Source organism: Lissotriton vulgaris, chromosome 6, assembly GCF_964263255.1.
Source record: "Lissotriton vulgaris chromosome 6, aLisVul1.2, whole genome shotgun sequence".
Classification (NCBI taxonomy): Eukaryota; Metazoa; Chordata; class Amphibia; order Caudata; family Salamandridae; genus Lissotriton; species Lissotriton vulgaris.
Genome location: NC_141694.1, coordinates 180826008 through 180844846, shown reverse-complemented (window position 1 = coordinate 180844846; position 18839 = coordinate 180826008). Strand labels below are relative to the sequence as shown.

The 18839-nt window shown below is 51.5% G+C and overlaps 1 protein-coding gene across 1 annotated transcript in view; it reads left to right on the top strand.

Annotated features, from left to right (window-relative positions):
- Positions 1–18839, top strand: part of LOC147706984 (cytochrome P450 2K1-like) — a 233287-nt gene that overhangs the window by 150159 nt on the left and 64289 nt on the right. Inside the window, exon 7 of the mRNA XM_086926216.1 lies at positions 2624–2808. Within this exon, the coding sequence (XP_086782342.1) occupies positions 2624–2808 (185 nt within the window). The remainder of the gene's footprint in view (positions 1–2623; positions 2809–18839) is intronic.

Below are 18839 nucleotides of genomic sequence, written 5' to 3'. Positions count from 1 at the left end.
GCGACAAGACGCCTCAGCAGTAGTGCGCTTTAGAAATATCATCAGTCAGTCACATGTAGCTGGGCTAACCTGCCAGCGGCACCGGAGATCAAACCGTGAGCCCCCCAGGTTCCGGAGTCAGCCGCCCTGGCCATTGCACCACATCTCTTCCACCAGGCATGGCTGCCCCCTGTCACCACTATTGTATGCCCTGGTGGCTGAAATTAAGACGATACTAGGTCCGCTCCCTCAATTAACTGATGCTCAAGGTTGATAACAGCCTGATGCTCTGAATGCGCTCGCTCTAATCATGAAGAGGCATACAGCGCTAACTGGTTTCCCCAGGGAACAGGGCAGGCACATCATGTGCCAAAACATTCCAGTTTCTTGAAAGTGATGGCTTTTGAAAGAGAAAGCGTTTGCGGGGGCTCAAACCTACCAGCCGACCCCAGGTTGAGGCTCTACGGCTCAGTGATCCGGTGCACAGTGAAAGCCCCTATGTGTCACCTGCATGGACACAACACCTGCGCAGAGCAAACACTGTACCAGGGCCCATGGCTCATCTTTTAGCCCCAGCGTCATGCCCACACCCGGGCTCCGTGCTGGTATGACGTTGTCCCTGCTCGGCACAGTTATCCTGGAAACGCCGATCGGCTCCCAACTTCTTTTGGGCTCGCTCTCCGACTCTTCCCGCGCCGCACGCCCCGATCCAGCTGCGCCGCCCATTTGTTTGCGTAACTTCATGCGTGGCGACATGTCCTGCGACAATCCGCTGCCCCGAACGATAAGACCTGCAAGGGAAAAAAACAAGAAAAAGAATTACAGCCTCCTAGAAGCTGGAGGGGCAGGCCGCGGCACACGGAGTCAAAGAGGCAGACTCCCACGCTCCACGGCCTTCTAACCCCTCTTCGGCCAGGCTGGATCTAACCGGCCTGGCCTTTGTTCCATGGTGACCCAGAAGTGATTCAATCACTTCCGGGTCACCCCGGGACCTGGGATGCAATATACGCTGAGGCGCGCTCAGCCGCGTCATGGTGACGCGATGGAGGCGGGCCCCAACAGCGCTAGCGGGTAGCAGGTGGGGGCCAGTGCGCCCTGCCATACCTGCGGCAGGTCCAATGTCAGCCCTGCCTTTCCTTTACTGTTTGGTCCTCCGGACTGTCTCTTTAAACAGGCAACACTGGTTGGTCCACTTTAAGTATATTAATCGAGTGTATTACACGCTGGCTCGTCTTTCATTCAAGATTTCGGGACAGGTCTTGCTGCTGCCCTTGTAGGGTTGATGGAGCGGGTTTTGCTTGTGTGGCTTGATTCTGCTGTTATTCAGCTACAGTTTTGGCTACAACAGAGAAGTCCCAAAGACCTTGAAATGCTTAGTAGCCCTTGGGTTGCGGATTGCTAGGTGCTGGATAGCGATGCACTGGGCTAAGGGTCCGCTCATAACACTGCGAGAATGGTACGCAGACATGGCGTATTGCAAAACTTAGTCTGCTGCTTATCATGATCTGATGGCGACCTGGCTACCAGGCATTTCTCTAGCATACTAAACAGACTGGGCCTGTTGCTGATGCGGAGGGTGAGGGGATGTAGGGAAACTGGCAGTGGGCTAACAGCTCTCTATGAGCCTATAGGATGGATGGACTTGTGAAGATTATGCTTCATAGTGTGGCCCCCAGTAATGTTGCTAGCACTTGAATGATCCACTGTACAGTGGGTACTGTGGAGGGGGGTCAGCTGCTTGGTGTCTGGGATTGGGAGTCACAGGCATTGCAGGACTATATTGGTACTGCTGTTACTCTTCCTCCTTATGTATCGTGCTATGCTGTAGCTGATAACTCTTGTAAAGTATGTCACTCACCACTGGTTAACGTGCCATTATATGCTGTATAGTTGTGGGAAATAAAAATTAAGATTTAAAAAAAAAACATTTAACATGAGAAAAAAAACAAAAAATATTTAACAATAAATGCTGTAGATCATTGCAGAGAACTTACCCATGGGAGGCATGCCAGATTTGGCAGGGAACATAAGCAGTGCCCTTAAAGTGTATGGATAAAACTCCCTGCTAGATCATGCCCGTTGTTTTTTTCTTTTTTCTCAAACAAACTCCTTCGGTTTCGAGGTCTGTCTAAAACAAAAAAGTAAGGTGAGCTGGGCAAAAAGGTGTCTCCTGCCTGGCAGTCTTGCTTTCTGAAATGTGGTGTAAATGCCCCTTATTCAGACCTTTACAGTATCTAAAGAACCACTGACTTCTGGAGGAGGTGCTGCAGTGAGCGGGAATGACACTCGCAATTTTAAGGATGCTTAAAGATACCAGGTGGCTAGTATATTGTAGAAATGCAGTGCCATCACTATAGCAGCACAACATTTCAAAGAAGAGTAGCACTTTAATTGGAATATCTACTCTCTTTACAAATATTTTGCTCTCCTCCATACTCCTATTTTGAATGCTGCTCCTCAGGCAGATGAGTATTCTTTTTTACTTTTCTTTAAATTTGATAATTGAAGTTGTGATGTTTGGCCTTCTAGGGCAGCAGAGGCCCGTCTACCATATTTGAACCTCTCCCTTTACCTAAAGCATCATAGTTTCAAAATCAGCTTGCATTAACGTCTTGGCTCACTGTTCTGCTATATTTTTTGTCAGAAAATGTTCAGAAAGAGATAGACCGTGTGATAGGTGCTGCAAAGCCACAAAGTGAACATCGAAGGCAAATGCCTTATACTGATGCCGTCATCCACGAAGTTCAGAGATTTGCAGATATCTTACCAATGAGTTTGCCTCACGAGACGGCGATGGATGTCCATTTTAAAGGCTACTTTATTCCAAAAGTGAGTATGTGAAATGTTTTTTTTGTTGTTCTGAATCCATCATTGTGAAACTTTTCTTTTGAAGAACTAACCAATAAAGATACAGTGATCCAGGGTTTGTTTTCAGTTACAATTAGAACTATAAGAGTAGTCTCTAGATTTCAACAGTTTTTTGTAACTAAGTTGAATTTATTTATTTATTTTAGCTTTTTTTATAGCGCAGGAATTCGACCCCCGAAGAGGTATCTCCGCGCTTTTGTTCTTTCCGTGTGCTGAGCCAGACAGAGACATCTGTGTAACATTGGTGAGAGGCTACTAGATCGAGAATAGGTGCGTCTTCAGGCATTTCCTGAATGCAGGCAGATTAGAATTTAGCCTAAAAGTGAGGGGCAGGGAGTTCCAGAGAGTGGGGCCTTTGTATGATAAGGCTGGGCCTCCCTGTCTCTCTCTTTTAATCCTAGGTATCTGGAGCAAGGCTTTATTTTTTGGAGCGCAGGGTTCGACCTGGCTCATAAGGTTTAAAGATTTCCGTTAGGTACCTGGGGCCAACTCCGAACTAGCATTTATGGATGATGCAGCATATCTTAAATTTCACTCTCTGGCGAATGGATAGCCAGTGTAGCTTATTTAACAGAGGACGAGAGGGGGATCTGGCTGGAGCATTTAAAATCAGCCTAGCAGCCGTGTTCTGGGCTACTTGTAGCCTGCCCAGCTGTTCCTCATTAGCAGAGATGAGCAGCCCATTGCAGTAATCCAGTCTGCTGATTACTAGGGTCTGCACCAGCGTTTTTCTGTGATGGTCTGCTAAGTAGGGGAAGAATCTCCTCAATAGGACAATCTCCCTCAGGCAAGTTCCTGTAACCTGTGTGGCATGATCTTTGAGTACCAAGGACTGATCAAGCTTAACACCTAGGTTTTTATACAGTTTCTTTTGGGCATAGGGCCGTATCTAATTCAGGAGGCCACCACTCAGGTGACCAGAGGAGCGGGGCATCTCCAAAGAGCATGACCTCCTTCTTGCCTACATTACACTGCAGGCAGTTGGAGGCCATCCATCCGTTATTAATTAAGTAATTACCACTTAATGAAGGTGGAAATTGACCACCCTCTAGTGTGGCCCAGAGCCCAATGGGAAGTAACATAATGGGGGAAGGACAATTAGAAGCTGCAAACACCTTGCATCAAGTAGGCAGAGGGGCTATTACAAAAACATGTATTTATGAATAAAACTTTGCTTATAGAAATGCTGTGAATACCAACGTGATGGAAGATAGAGTTATTAGTGGAAGAATGGGTACATAGAGAGGTGGTGATAGTTTTTGCTTATGAGTTAGAAAATACATTACAATGGACATAGTCACATTTTTGATTTTAAGATATGGGAACATAGTGAATGGCCAATATTTACATGATTATTGGCCTATGTTTGGTCTGCAGTTCCCTTCTTGTCTTTGTTTCATTTTAATGTTTTCATTAAGATGAAAATGAGGGCTGGGCGTTGTGCCACTACGCACACTACGCAGAATTTTGGAGAAAAAAAAAGTGGAAAACGGGGGCACTTCCTAAGGGTCCGTGTGCCCGGGACAGGGGTCCCTCGTGCCTGGGCAGACTCCCTGATCACCCCAGGCCGGTTGGAGGCCGGGAGCCCTGCAATCCCCGGAGCCCTGCAGCCCCGGAGCCCTGCAGTGCCCGAGCTCTGGAGCCCCGGAGCCCTGCAGCCCCGGAGCCCTGCAGTCCCAGAGCCCTGGAGGCCCGGAGCCCTGCAGTCCCCGAGCCCTGGAGCCCCGGAGCCCTGCAGTTTCCGGAGCCCTGCAGCCCCCGGGCCCTGCAGCCCCCGGGCCCTGCAGCCCTGCAGCCCCGGAGCCCTGCAGTCCCTGAGCCCTGGAGCCCCGGAGCCCTGCAGCCCCCGAGCCCTGCATCCTCAGAGCCCTGCAGTCCCCGATCCCTGGAGCCCCCGGAGCCCTGCAGCCCCGGAGCCCTGCAGTCCCCGAGCCCCGGAGCACTGCAGACCCCGAGCCCTGCAAGGGCAGGCGGGAGCCCTCCCGCAGAGGCTCGAGGCAAGCAGATTGGCGTCATTTCGGTCCCGGCCATCTGGTCGCCGCTCTCGCCTCGGCCATCTGGTCGCGCCCAATGCTTTCCTATGGGGCAACCAGAGGGCAGGGCTTCCCTGGAAGTCCCGATGAGGTGCCATTCGCCTCCTGAATCTCAGGAAGGGCTTCAGGAGGTTGGGCACGTTTGCGCCCTGGGACCCTCTGTTACATCGAGTGCACGGATTACAAGAAAGGGAGGTAATTTTCCTCCGGATTACTAGGGGCAAGGGTATGGCCGGACACCCTCCTGGGGCTGGTGGTTCCCTGCCGGGGACCAGATGGGCTGTGTTCCCGGGAAACACCTCCCAGGCGTCCGGGGCTCCCTCCTCCGGCCCGCTGCGTGGCAAAGTACCCGGGACGGGCTCCATGGGTCCCGGGCCCTGCAACCCTGGAGCCCCGGAGCCCCGGGGCCCTGCAGCCCCAGAGCCCTGCAGCCCCGGAGCCCTGCAGTCCCTGGAGCCCTGCAGCCCCGGAGCCCCGCAGCCCTGCAGCCCCGGAGCGTGGGCAGGCGGGAGCCCTACCACGAAGGCCTCGGGATGGGGAGTTCTTTCGGTCCCGGCCATCAGGTCGCCTCTCTCCCCTTGGCCATCTGGTCGCCCACAATGCTTTCTTATGGGGCAACCAGATGGCCAGGCTTCCCTGGAAGTCCCGATGAGGTGCCATTCGCCTCCCGGACCCCAGCCAGGGCTTCAGGAGGTCGGGCACATTCGCGCCTAGGGTCCCCTGAGCCTCGCGGTGCGCACTTGTTTCCAGAAAGAGGGGTAGCCTTCCTCCGGATTACTAGGGACAAGGTACTCTGGGACCCCTCTCGGCCTAGCGGTCCTCAGCCTGCAGCTGGCTGGGCCAGGATGCCACCCCAGCCCGGGTCCGTCTCTGGGCCTGCTGCATGGCAGGAAGCCCTGGATTGGGTCCAGGAGGGCCGGGGATGCGTCCTCTGTGCCTCCGGGCTCTCGACTGGGGCCAGGGGCCCGGCCAGGCCTTGGGTCGGGGGCCCCGGCTCTGGGCCCTGTCACTTGGCCTACCGCACTGCCAAAGGCCCGGTACAGGGTTCCGTGGTGCCCAGGGAACCTCCCCTTGCTCGGCTAGGTTCAGGAGCTCCGTCCAGGGCCCCTGAGGGGCCCCGGGGAGGGCGGCCTCCCCCTCGGGGCTCCGTCCTGGGTCCTGCTGTGTGGCAGGGTGCCTGGGACGGGGTCTGGAGGGCCCGGGGTAGGCTTCCCCTGCGCCTCCATCGATGGCTGAGGAATATATACACTTTGTGGTAGGTGTAGCCCGACCACCGGCAGTCCCATTAGACGCGATCAAGGAATTTGTCAGGAAATACAAGCTTTCCGACATGTCAGTGACGAGCTGTCAACCACCTCAGAGGGGCTCCTGCTGAAGGACCATCGGATTGTCATCCCGAGGCAGCTATGTCAAGGAGTAGTCAACCTCGCGCATGAGGGTCATCGGGGAGTTGTTGCCACAAAGAGAGCTTTAAGGGAGAGAGTATGGTTCCCGCAACTCGATCAAATGGTTGAGCTCACCTTGAAAGACTGTCCCCAATGTCAACTGGTGAAATCGGGAGAGCCTCCAGCTTCTCTTCAAATGACTCCATTACCGGAAGGGGTATGGCAGGATCTTGCCATGGACTTCTATGGACCCCTCCAATCAGGCCTGTACGTGGTGGCTATCATGGACGAATATTCAAGATTCCCGATAGCTCAGTTTGTGCCTTCCACCAACGCCTCCAGCACAATTGCTGTGTTGGGTGAAGTATTTGCTGCATGGGGCGTTCCCAAGGAACTCAAAACAGACAATGTTTCTCCTTTCAATAGCCATGAATTCAGTGAATTTGCAAAGCATCTAAACTTTCGACATCGAAAGGTTACACCGTTGTGGCCTCAAGCCAATGGCACCATTGAGAGGTTCATGGCCACCTTGAAAAAGACCTTTCAACAGGCCACATTAGAAAAGAAAGACTTGCAAATAGCTTTGAACGAAGTACTAAGAGCGTATCGGACCACTCCGCACGCCAACACTGGAAAATGTCCTACCACACTTATGCTAGGGCGACCCTTCAGCACAAGGATCTCGACGTGGGAAGGGGCTCTGGCACCGGTGTCCCCAACACGCACCCATCGAGAAACAGCAAGGGCTGACCAAGCGGAGAAGAACAGGATGAAAACATACGCGGACGCCAGACGGTGCGCAAAGTCTCCCTCCCTTCAGACAGGAGATTGGGTAGTGGTCAAACAAGAGCAGACCAAGAAAACGGATTGTGTAATTGTTACTCAGCACAAAGGCACCATGATCACCGCCGAGTCTGAGCAGAGAAGGATTACCCGAAATGTGTCAGGCATGAAAGAAACACTTGAGAGGGACACAGCCCAACGAGATGTTGGCGGACTAAGTCAACCAAGTCCAACCCTGAGACTTGACAGGCCACAGGAAGATGCGCCTACAGATGTTGGAACACGTCTCAGACCACGAAGAGACATACTCAAGCCAAAGAGACTGATTGAGGAAATGGATTAGGAATAGCTCAAGTTCTTTTGTTAACAAAGGGGGAGATGTGATGTTGTACACGTTCTAGTAGTTGGGATGGGAGGAGTTTCGGGGTTGGAGGAAGAGAAGGGGCAGTTAGAGTAGGGACAGGGACACGAGAAGCAGCACAGAATAAAGCTCTTATAAATATATGCATTTGTCTGTCATCATTGCTGCCACGACATGACAGTGACTTCATTTTCCTCATCAGATTTTAATTCAGAGCAAGAGAGCAAGGCAGAAAAGGAGAAGGAACAGGAAGCCAAGAAGAGTGGTGCAACTGATAAAAGCGGAGATGAAAAAGAACCTGAAAGACAGAGAAAGAAACGGGAAACGTAAGGAGGTGGAAAATGAGGCATTCCATGGAATTAAGACTAGCCTTGGCAGCTGGCAATTTAGGATTTTTGCTGCACTCTCAAAGGGCCCCTAACAAAAGCATGGGGCCCTTGCACTTAGTTTATATTTGAATTAAGAAATGCCTGCACAGAAGCTCTTTAGTTATTTTGTCACTTTACAGAGTTCTGTGTAACTGTGCAAACTGCACCCAGGCCTACTTCCAACACCCCACTTTAGGTTCAGTGCTCCGTTGCTCTTTTTTTTTTCTTCCGGTTTTATATATAGTGCTAACTCGACCCGAAGGTATTGGAGCGCTTTACACGATCAGCAATTACGTTACAAAAGTACACACTCATTTTTGGTAGGCACAGGGTGATTAAGTGATTTGCCCAGTATCACAGGATGTTGGTCCGAGATTCGAAACCGGTTCCCCAGTTCCAAAGTCGGCAGCTCCTCCTAGGTTTGTGCTATATAAATACTAACACATGCATACAAGCAAGTCTGATTCGGAGCATTTGGCTGAACTGTGGAAAACATGGGAGGCCAGAGCACGGCTGTCAAATGTGAAATATTAGTCAATGAAAGCATCCCGATTTCAATAAAAAGAACAGGAAATCGTTTTACATGTGCTTACACTAATCTCTGGCAATTAGACTGCGACAATTCTAACAAGTAGAGCTATGTATTTTCTTTGCACAAAGTTGTCCAGGAGGCAGTCATTAGTCTGGAATTGCGTCATATCCGTTTGCATGGCGTGGGTGAGAAAACATCATTTTGAGTTGGTGGTGGTGGTAAAATGGAGCATCCCCCTCGTTGCAATACATTGGGTGACACATGTAAAAGTGTGCTGTGTTCAGTTTGATGTGTAAATTAGGTGTACTGTGAGAGAAGTGTCATCATTGGGTTGGTAGTTTGAACCTGGAGGCATTGTGTTTTAAAGTTTTCATTGTAGTTTACACCGAATGTACAGGTGATGTAGTTAATTCATTTTATACCGCAAGTATCGCGCCTTTTTGCTACACCTGCATGCATCCTACAAATGTTTATGACCGAGGCATAATTTAAGTGCATAGTGGGTGCAGTGCCTGCCTTCAACACGGTGAGCGTGTGGACACAGGCTGGTGTTGAGGTTGTAGTTCATGACACATGACTGTCTGATGAGGGATGCTTTCCAGTTGGTCCCTGAAAAGGCAGTGTTTCTTTAGGTTTTTGGACCGTGATATTGGGAGTAGAGGACCGGCACCTGGCTCTTTCTTTCGTGTATTGTTCGATGATTTGGGTGGTTGCCTTCAACCCTGGTTTCTAGGAGGCGGGCGAGCCTATGTACGAAGAGAGGCCTTTGTGTCTTGGGGTCCTGCATTCAGTACCCAGGACTAGGACTTTGATCCTCTGTTCCATTGGGAGTCACTGTAATGAGTTTTGTTTGGGTTTGAAGTTGCTGCGCTTGGTGCCACATGCCATGGACCGATGTGCGGAATCGTTAGTGACTACACAACCCAGGGTGGTGACCCAAACCAGCTAAGATTCTACACAATTCGGGGATAGATAGCCTCACGAATAAAGAGCGTGATCCCGAAAGGTAATTTTTTCCCAGTCTCATCATCTCAGAACGGGAACATTTTCAATATTATATATAACAAAACCATAGCTGTTGCATAATTATCTTAGGCAACTAAGAACCATTGACAAAGCCAATAGTCCTGGCTTGTTGTAGGTATAATGTTGCTTGTATCCTAAAGCTGGATGTAATGACCGAAACAGCAAAATGCCAGTCAGGTGGCAAACAATGCTAAGCACACAATTTTGGCATGCGTGTTTTTAAGCCGTGCCTTAATCACTGCGGCCACGCCCCGTTGAGAGCCCCCTCGCAGTTTTTTCCTTCCACTTAAAACCATGCATAACACAAAAAAACACTTTCCTTTACGAATGCGCCCAAATGTATTAATTTACAGCCGAACATATGGACAGTTGTCTGTATTCTTTGTTGTGTATACATGGCAATTGTGAAGTAGCTATCTGGCTCCTGAACATTTAGTACTATTCTTCTTAACATTAAAAAAATAAAATGATCAAAGTGGAATGCTCATACAGTGCTCCGGACATGATGGTGCTTTAAATTAAACGCTTGCTGTTAAAATATGCAGCGATCCTTAAGTTACGAGTGAAATTCTAGCAAGTTCTACTTGGCTTTCCATCTAGTCAATGTTATTTGCAACGCACAAAGATAAAGAAGTTACAAATGAAACTGTGCAAAAGCAAGTTACTTAAGTATGAATTGCGTTTAAGATACATTATCGCAGAAGGCGTAAAAACAAGACCAGTACAATTTCTTCCAAAACTCCTTAAAACCAAAAACTTTATGGAAATCAGCAGTACTGAAATACTTTTTTGGAAGGGTAAGAATATGTATGACTCTGCAACATCTGACAAATTGGACTTGCCTGTGGCCTCGGATTGCGGGAATGAAACATTAAATGAAGAATCATCTCAATCATTTAACAGAAGGTGAACGGAAAAGGCTTCCCGCGCATGGTCAAAATAAGAGAACTAAATGGCGCATTTCTGTAGTAGGGGATCTCTGTGTATAGTCATAATCTAGTGAATAGTCCCGCCCATGTGCGTGGACCCCGGAGCAATCAAAAATAATCTCTTACAGTGTCAAAAAATGCAGAAATGCATAGACACTTAAGAGAGAATTTAAAGACAGATAATGCAGCCTAAAAAGGCTACACTGTCCAGTACTTCAACTAGAAATTCCACCATAAAATCCACAAAAACAGCAAAGCCTGTACAGATTTCCCTTGCTTCACCAGCAAGATCCCTCAGGAATGATAGAGAGAAGAACCTGGACAGACAAGCCCCATAGGCTGCCATTATGTGGCTTAAACAGGATACTGTGCCTTTAAGGAAACCTTCCAGAAGCTTCTCCCAGTATCCCAGAATGCATAGCAGGTCCAACTTACTTTCAGTTCTTTTTTCCGGCTCCTGCAAGCAGGACCCTGGAGCATTGAGCTCTCCCTTTTCAAGGGTTTTGTTGGTGTTTTTTGCACTAATTTCGATTTTGTGTACCTTTAAAGTACTTTGGTGTCTTCTTCTTGGTCTTTTGCACACTTTAGTTGTCTATAATGCCTGCATTATTTGACAAATGCCCGAAGTGCTCCAGGAAGAAGGCCAAGTCAGACCCCCATGAGGTCTGTATCCTCTGCCTTCCTTCTTCCCACATCCCAGAGGAGTGTGAAATCTGCCGTGGGTTCACTGGCAGGACCCTAAGGGACAGGATGAAAATCAGACTTCAGGGACTCGAGGAGAGAAGGATGAAGGCACAAGGTGGGTCTGGTGGCGCTTCTTCTGCCCATGCTGAAGCCTCTGGGGGGGCTCCCCAGGGGCAGGAAGTCCAGCAAACGTCATCTATCTCCGTCTGGGTCGGTGGCTCCTACCACGACATCGAGAGGAATGACTGCTATCTGTTCCCCTTCTCCCCAGGGCTCTGGGTCGAGACAACGTCGACCGTCGACGTCGAGGGATGTGGACAGGCCGCCGTCGAAGTCTCCGGTGGCATCTTCATTGTCGTCGGTGTCGACGTCGAGTGATCGCAGTCGTGGGGCCCGGCGTCGGCGTTCGTCGTCGAGACGACACCGCCGGCCGCCGTCGGCGAAGAGGAGGCGATCGGCGTCGAGGCATAGAAGGTCGCCGTCGAGGCACAGAAGGTCGCCATCGAGGCACAGAAGGTCGCCGTCGAGGCACAGAAGGTCGCCGTCGAGGCACAGAAGATCGCCATCAAGGCATCGACGGCGCAGAAGGTCAGCGTGGAGGCATGGATGATCGACGTCGAGGCGAAGGAGACGTGCGACGTCGAGGTTGTCTCGCTCGACGTCGAGGAAGCGCGACTCAACCCTGAGGAAACGGCGCTCGCCGTCGGGTCGCCGTTCTCCTACTCCCAAGAGGCGCGGAAGGAGCGCTGACGCCAGGAGTCGCTCTGGCAAGCGTCAGGAGGCTGTGGATGACTCTCCTAGGTCCCAACCTAGTGAGGGGGGAGTTTCACTGGGTTCAGCGCACTCTGCTGTGTTCACCCCTACTAAGCCTAAGTCGGTTACTCCTCCTCCTCCCCTACCGAGAGGGCCTCGTCCTCGGTCCCCTACTCCACCTCCACTGCCACCTCTTCCACCTCCTCAAGATCCTCCGTTGGAGAATCCTCCTCCAGTACCTCCGAGGACCTATTCGTTGCCAAGGTTCCCTACTCCTCCTAAAGGGACCCCTCGGCCGGGGGCGCCACCCAAGCCTAAGTCTCCTGCCCCGGTGGCTCCAGCAGGGCGGCCTAAGCCCAGGAAGTCGCGATCCCGCTCTGGGCGGAGAGGGAGAGAGCGCAGTCGGCACCGATCCTCTACGAGATCGAGGCGGCGCCACAGGAGGCGAGAGTCGCGGTCCCGCACGGATTCCTCCGGGACCAGATCTTTCTCCCCAACTTTGTCGGACTCGCCAGGGACAAGGGTGTCCCCAGTGGAAGATATCAGTACCTTTCAGGACGTGCTCTTGAGGGGGGCGGCGAAGCTCGGGATCACGGTGACGGCTCCAACACCGACGACGTCCGTGATCTTTGAGACGCTTCACAAGAAGCACCTGTCCCGCCCTCTTCTGCCGCTCGTGCCAGGTTTGGAGGAACCAGCGAAGGAACTGTTCCTTACGCCTGCAACTACGAGGGCCGCTCCGTCCCGCCTTCTTAAGAAGTACAGGGCTCCGGACTCGGACCCGCGTTTCTGAGAACTGACCCGGTGCCAGACTCCGTGATTGTGACGGCGGCCAGAAAGCAGCACTCGACCTCCCCGTCTTCTACTGTACCTCCGGATAAGGAAAGTCGTTGGATCGACTCCAATGGGAGAAAGGCCTGTGGGACGGCCTCTACGTCCATGAAAGCCGCTAGCGACACGGCCCTGCTGGGACGTTGTGATCGGGTACTGTGGGAGTCCCTACAGCAGTCTGCGGATCTCCTTCCGAAGGATCGGAGGGAGGATTTCCTGGAAGTCCTGAAGGAAGGGATGCTGGTCTCCAATCAAATCATCAGCGCGGCTGCTGATGCCTCGTTGCTGGCAGCCCATGGTTATTGTCATGGGGTTAACCAGAGAGGCCATGCCTGGCTTAGACTGACGTCCCTCAAGCCGGAGGCCCAGCAGAGAGTTGCTAATCTGCCCTTCTCGGGGGAGACCCTCTTCGGGAAGCACGCGGACGATGAAATGGCCCGCATGAAGGCGGAGGCGGAGACCTTGACGGCGGTGGGCTTGGAGAAGCCAAAGGACAAGAAGAGCTACCGCCCGTTCCAGAGGAGGTTCGGGGCACAGGGCAGAGGGCGAGGACAAGCTGCGGGTCAGCAACAGCAGCAGCAGCAGCAGTACCGCAGGCCCTTCCAAAAGCGCCAGAAGGGTAGGGGAGGCCAGCAACCCTCTACCGCGAACAAGGGCGCAGCAGGGTCTCGACCCTGAGCTGTTACATCCCCCTCGTCCGTTACCCGCTCCGGTGGGGGAAAGCATTCAATCTTTTCTGGCAGAGTGGAGAAAAATTACTCAGGACAAGTGGGTGCTGAATATTGTTTGCAATGGATACAGTCTTCGGTTCACCGGCCCGGATCCATCGATCACTCCGGTCAGCTCACAGTATCAACTGTGCGAGCTCCAGGCGGAGGCCGACGTCCTCTTGAGGAAAAGGGCCATAGAAGACATGCCTCTGTCTCAGAGAGGAAGAGGTCTGTACTCCCGATTCTTTCTGGTCCGCAAAAAGGACAAGAACGAGTTCAGGCCCATTCTGGATTTGCGACAGGCAAACAAGTGGATTCGCAGAGAAAAGTTCTGCATGCTGTCGTTGCATCAGATTTATCCTCAGCTGCACCGGGAGACTGGCTGTGTGCCATAGGCCTACAGGATGCTTACTTCCATGTGCCCATTGCACACAAACACCGGAAGTTCCTGCGATTCCAAGTCGGCGCCAATCACTATCAATACACAGTGTTGCCGTTCGGACTGAAGTCTGCACCCAGAACATTCTCGAAGGGCATGGCGGTGGTGGCCGCACACCTGCGGAAGAACAAGGTGTTTGTCTACCCGTACCTGGACGATTGGTTGATCAAGGCCTCCTCCTTCTCGGAAGCTCAAGCGCACTTCCAGAAGACGTGCGTTCTCTTGAACAAGCTGGGGTTGCACATCAACATGTCCAAGTCTGTCCCGACTCCGGTCCAGTGCATACAGTACTTGGGAGCCTCAATCGATACGCTGTCAGCAAGCGTGTCTCCTTCGGAGGAGCGACGGCGATCGATCCTTCGGAAGGCTCAGGCTCTTATGACCGCTCCATCTACAACAGTGAGGACGGTGTCTTCTCTACTGGGGTCGATGGCCTCTTGTATCTTTCTCACTCCCCATGCAAGACTTCACATGAGACCTCTGCAGAAGTGCTTGGAGGACCAGTGGGACCAGAGGAGAGGATCTTGGGACGACAAGATACGACTGCCTCTGCATGCTCTTCAGTCTCTGAAGTGGTGGTGTTCAGCGGAGAATCTCCTCAGAGGGGTTCCCTTCCACAAGGACATTCCTACTCAGACGATCGTGACGGATGCTTCTCTCCACGGCTGGGGAGCGCATTCGGGAGACTTACAGATTCAAGGTGCGTGGTCTCCGATGGAGTCCACTTATCACATCAATTTCCTGGAACTCAGAGCTGTTCACTTGGCGCTGAAGGCCTTTCATCCGTCCTTCCGGACCAACTCTCTGCTTGTACAGACGGACAATACTACCACGATGTATTACCTCAACAAGCAGGGGGGGTCGAGATCGCGCGACCTGTCTCGGGAGGCGCAGACGATCTGGCATTGGCTTCTGGCAAGAGGATTGACGATAACGGCCACCCATCTGCCAGGTGTGCAGAATGTTCAGGTGGACGCACTGAGCAGACTGATTCAGGAAAACCACGAATGGGTCATAAACGACGACGTGCTAGGAGAAGTCTTCGAAAGGTGGGGGACTCCAGACGTAGATCTGTTCGCCACCGCCGAAAACAGCAAATGCTGAGACTTCGCCTCCAGGTACTACCAGCAAGGGACGCTGGGGAATGCACTCTGGATCAACTGGTCGAACAGCTTTGTGTACGCTTTTCCACCCATTCTCCTGATTCCAGCGGTGCTGATCAAGCTGTCCCAATCCAGGGCGCGGATGATCCTGATTGCCCCAGAATGGCCCAGGCAGTGGTGGTTCACGGACCTTCTACACCGGTCTCTCCTTCCGCACATACGGCTGCCGTGCAGGCCGGACCTTCTCACGAAGTTCGGGGGGCAGATGTTGCACCCGAACCTCTCCTCTTTGAGTTTGGCGGCATGGCTCCTGAGATAGTGCAGTATGGCCATTTGAATCTCCCAGACGATTGCATGGACATACTGAAGGAGGCTAAGCGACCTTCCACTAGGACTTCCTATGCTTACAAGTGGAAGAGGTTCTGTATCTGGTGCAATTCTAAGAACTATGACCCAACAACATGCAAGGAAGAAGTCATCCTTCCTTATCTTCTACATTTGGCGTAGTCTGGCCTTAACGTTCATTCCATTAAGGTTCATCTCGCTGCCTTGACTGCCTACAGGAAATGCCCTTCACAGACTTCCTTCTTCCAGATCCCTGTGGTCAAAGATTTCTTGGAAGGCTTGAAGAAAGTTTTCCCTCCTGTCAGGCTTCCTTCGCCTTCATGGGATTTGAATGTGGTGCTGTCCAGATTGATGAAGGAGCCTTTTGAACCTATTCATAAGGCTTCGTTGCAGCACCTGTTCTGGAAGGCGGCGTTCCTCGTGGCCATTACATCGGCCCGCAGGGTGAGTGAAATTCAGGCGTTGTGTTGCAACAAACCTTATACTGTATTTCATGCTGCTAAGGTTGTTATGCGTACTCACCCTAAATTTCTTCCCAAGGTTATTTTTGATTTTCATATCAACCAGACTATAACTTTGCCTACGTTTTTTCAGGATCCTTCATCTCCAGCGGAAAGGTCTTTACATTCCCTGGATGTCAGGAGGGTGTTGAAATTTTATCTGGATAAAACCAAGGATATTCGTAGGTCAGACCAATTATTTGTCAATTATGGATCTGTCAGGACGGGTTTTGCTACCTCTAAGCAGTCCATCTCTAGGTGGATTGTGTCCTGCATACAGCCGTGTTACCAAAAAGCTAATAAGACCTTAGGGGGTAAGCCTAAGGCTCATTCCACCAGAGGTAAAGCTGCCACGACAGCTTTTCTCCGTAATGTTCCGATTGCAGAGATCTGCAAGGCGGCCACTTGGAAGTCGGTTCATACCTTTGCTAAGCATTACTGCCTGGACACTGATGCCAGGGCAGACGCTCAGGTTGGGCAGGCTTCGCTGCGGAATTTATTCGCACTATAGTGGTTGTTTCTGTTTCTCCACCGCCGCTTTGGTGTGGGGATGGGCTTGCCATTCTATTCACTAGATTATGACTATACACAGAGATCCCCTACTACAGAAGGAGTAGTTTCTGTCCTGTAACTCCAGTTCTGGAGTAGGGGTATCTCTGTTATAGTCATAAGCGCCCTCCCGCCTCCCCGGTGGAGAATTCTTCATGTAAATAATGCTACAGGTCTGGCGTTTTTTACGCCTTCAAAAAGAACTGAAAGTAAGTTGGACCTGCTATGCATTCTGGGATACTGGGAGAAGCTTCTGGAAGGTTTCCTTAAAGGCACAGTATCCTGTTTAAGCCACATAATGGCAGCCTATGGGGCTTGTCTGTCCAGGTTCTTCTCTCCATCATTCCTGAGGGATCTTGCTGGTGAAGCAAGGGAAATCTGTACAGGCTTTGCTGTTTTTATGGATTTTATGGTGGAATTTTTAGTTGAAGTACTGGACAGTGTAGCCTTTTTAGGCTGCATTATCTGTCTTTAAATTCTCTCTTAAGTGTCTATGCATTTCTGCATTTTTTAACACTGTAAGAGATTATTTTTGATTGCTTCGGGGTCCACGCACATGGGCGGGACTATTCACTAGATTATGACTATAATAGAGATACCCCTACTACAGAACTGGAGTTACAGGACAGAAACTACTCCTTCTGTCTGTTGGCCTAGATGTTCCCCAACTGAGATATTGAGCGGCCCCTCTATTCCTTAGTGATGACCCATTTTAAGTAAACTGTATAAGGGGTTTTCTCTTTCTCTGTTCTCTTATTATGCATTACACGTTTGACCAATCTTGCATATATGATCAAGTGAGCGTTTTCTATAATTTTGTTGTGATGGTTGGTGCTTATGAGTTCATAGGGGCTTTTTTTGAAGTACTGTGGATTATTCAGAAATAATGGAATAAGGGCTTATCATCATTTCTAGCATCCCCTCTGTTACTAAAAACCTGCCCAAATCATTCCTTTTGGACCCTCGAAACTGCTAAAGGACCTTTCAAAACCTTTCAAACTGCTAAAGGGGGCAGTAGGATCACTGCCCCCCTGGAACACTTGTTTCTTTGTGTGGTGTACGGTCAGAGGTTTGTCTCTATGCGTGGGGTTTGTCTGGGTTCTCTCTCTACACCCCTCTCTTTCTACACCCCTCTCTCTCTACACCCCTCTCTCTACACCCCTCTCTCGATACACCCCTCTCTCTACACCCCTCTCTCGCTACACCCTTCTCTTGCTACACCCCTCTCTTTCTACACCCCCTCTCTCTACACCCCTCTCGCTACACCCTCTCTCTCTACACCCTCTCTCTCTATACCCCTCTCTCTCTACACCCCTCTCTCTCCACCCCTCTCTCAATACATCCCTCTCTCTCTACACCCCTCTCTCGCTACACCCCTCTCTTGCTACACCCCTCTCTCTCTACACCCCTCTCTCTCTACACCCCTCTCTCTACACCCTCTCTCTCTACACCCTCTCTCTCTACACCCCTCTCTCTCTACACCCCTCTCTCTCTACACCCCTCTCTCTACACCCCCTTTCTCTACACCTCCACGTCTATACACCCCCCTCTCTATACACCTCCCTCTACACCCCCTCTCTCTACACCCCCTCTCTCTACACCCCCTCTCTCTACACCCCCTCTCTCTACACCCCTCTCTCTCTACACCCCTCTCTCTCTCTACACTCCCCTCTCTCTCTACACCCCTCTCTCTACACCCCCTCTCTCTACACCCCCCTCTCTCTACATCCCCCTCTCTCTCTACACCCCCTCTCTCTACACCCCCCTCTCTCTAGCCCCTCTCTCTACACCCCCTCTCTCTACACCCCCTCTCTCTACTCCCCCTCTCTCTACACCCCTCTCTCTCTATACCCCTCTCTCTCTCTACACCCCTCTCTCTACACCCCTCTCTCTACACCCCTCTCTCTCTACACCCCTCTCTCTCAACACCCCTCTCTCCACACCCCTCTCTTTCTACACCCCTCTCTCTCTACACCCCTCTCTACGCCCCTCTCTCTACACCCCCTCTCTCTACTCCCCCCTCTCTCTCTACACCCCTCTCTCTCTACACCCCTCTCTCTACACCCCTCTCTCTCTACACCCCTCTCTACACCCCTCTCTCTACACCCCTCTCTTTCTACACCCCTCTCTCTCTACACCCCTCTCTCTCTACACCCCTCTCTCTCTACATCCCTCTCTCTCTACACCCCTCTCTCTACACCCCTCTCTCTCTACACACCTTTCTCTCTACACACCTCTCTCTCTACACCCCTCTCTTTACACCCCTCTCGCTACACCCCTCTCTACACCCCTCACTCTACACCCCTCTCTCTCTACACCCCTCTCTCTCAACACCCCTCTCTCTACACCCCTCTCTCTTTACACCCCTCTCTCTCTACACCCCTCTCTATACCCCTCTCTCTACACCCCCCTCTCTCTACTCCCCCTCTCTCTACACCCCTCTCTCTCTACACCCCCCTCTCTCTACACCCCTCTCTCTCTACACCCCTCTCTCTAGACCCCTCTCTCTCTACACCCCTCTCTACACCCCTCTCTCTACACCCCTCTCTCTCTACACCCCTCTCTCTCTACACCCCTCTCTCTACACCCCTCTCTCTACACCCCTCTCTCTCTACACACCTCTCTCTCTACACCCCTCTCTCTACACCCCTCTCTCTACAC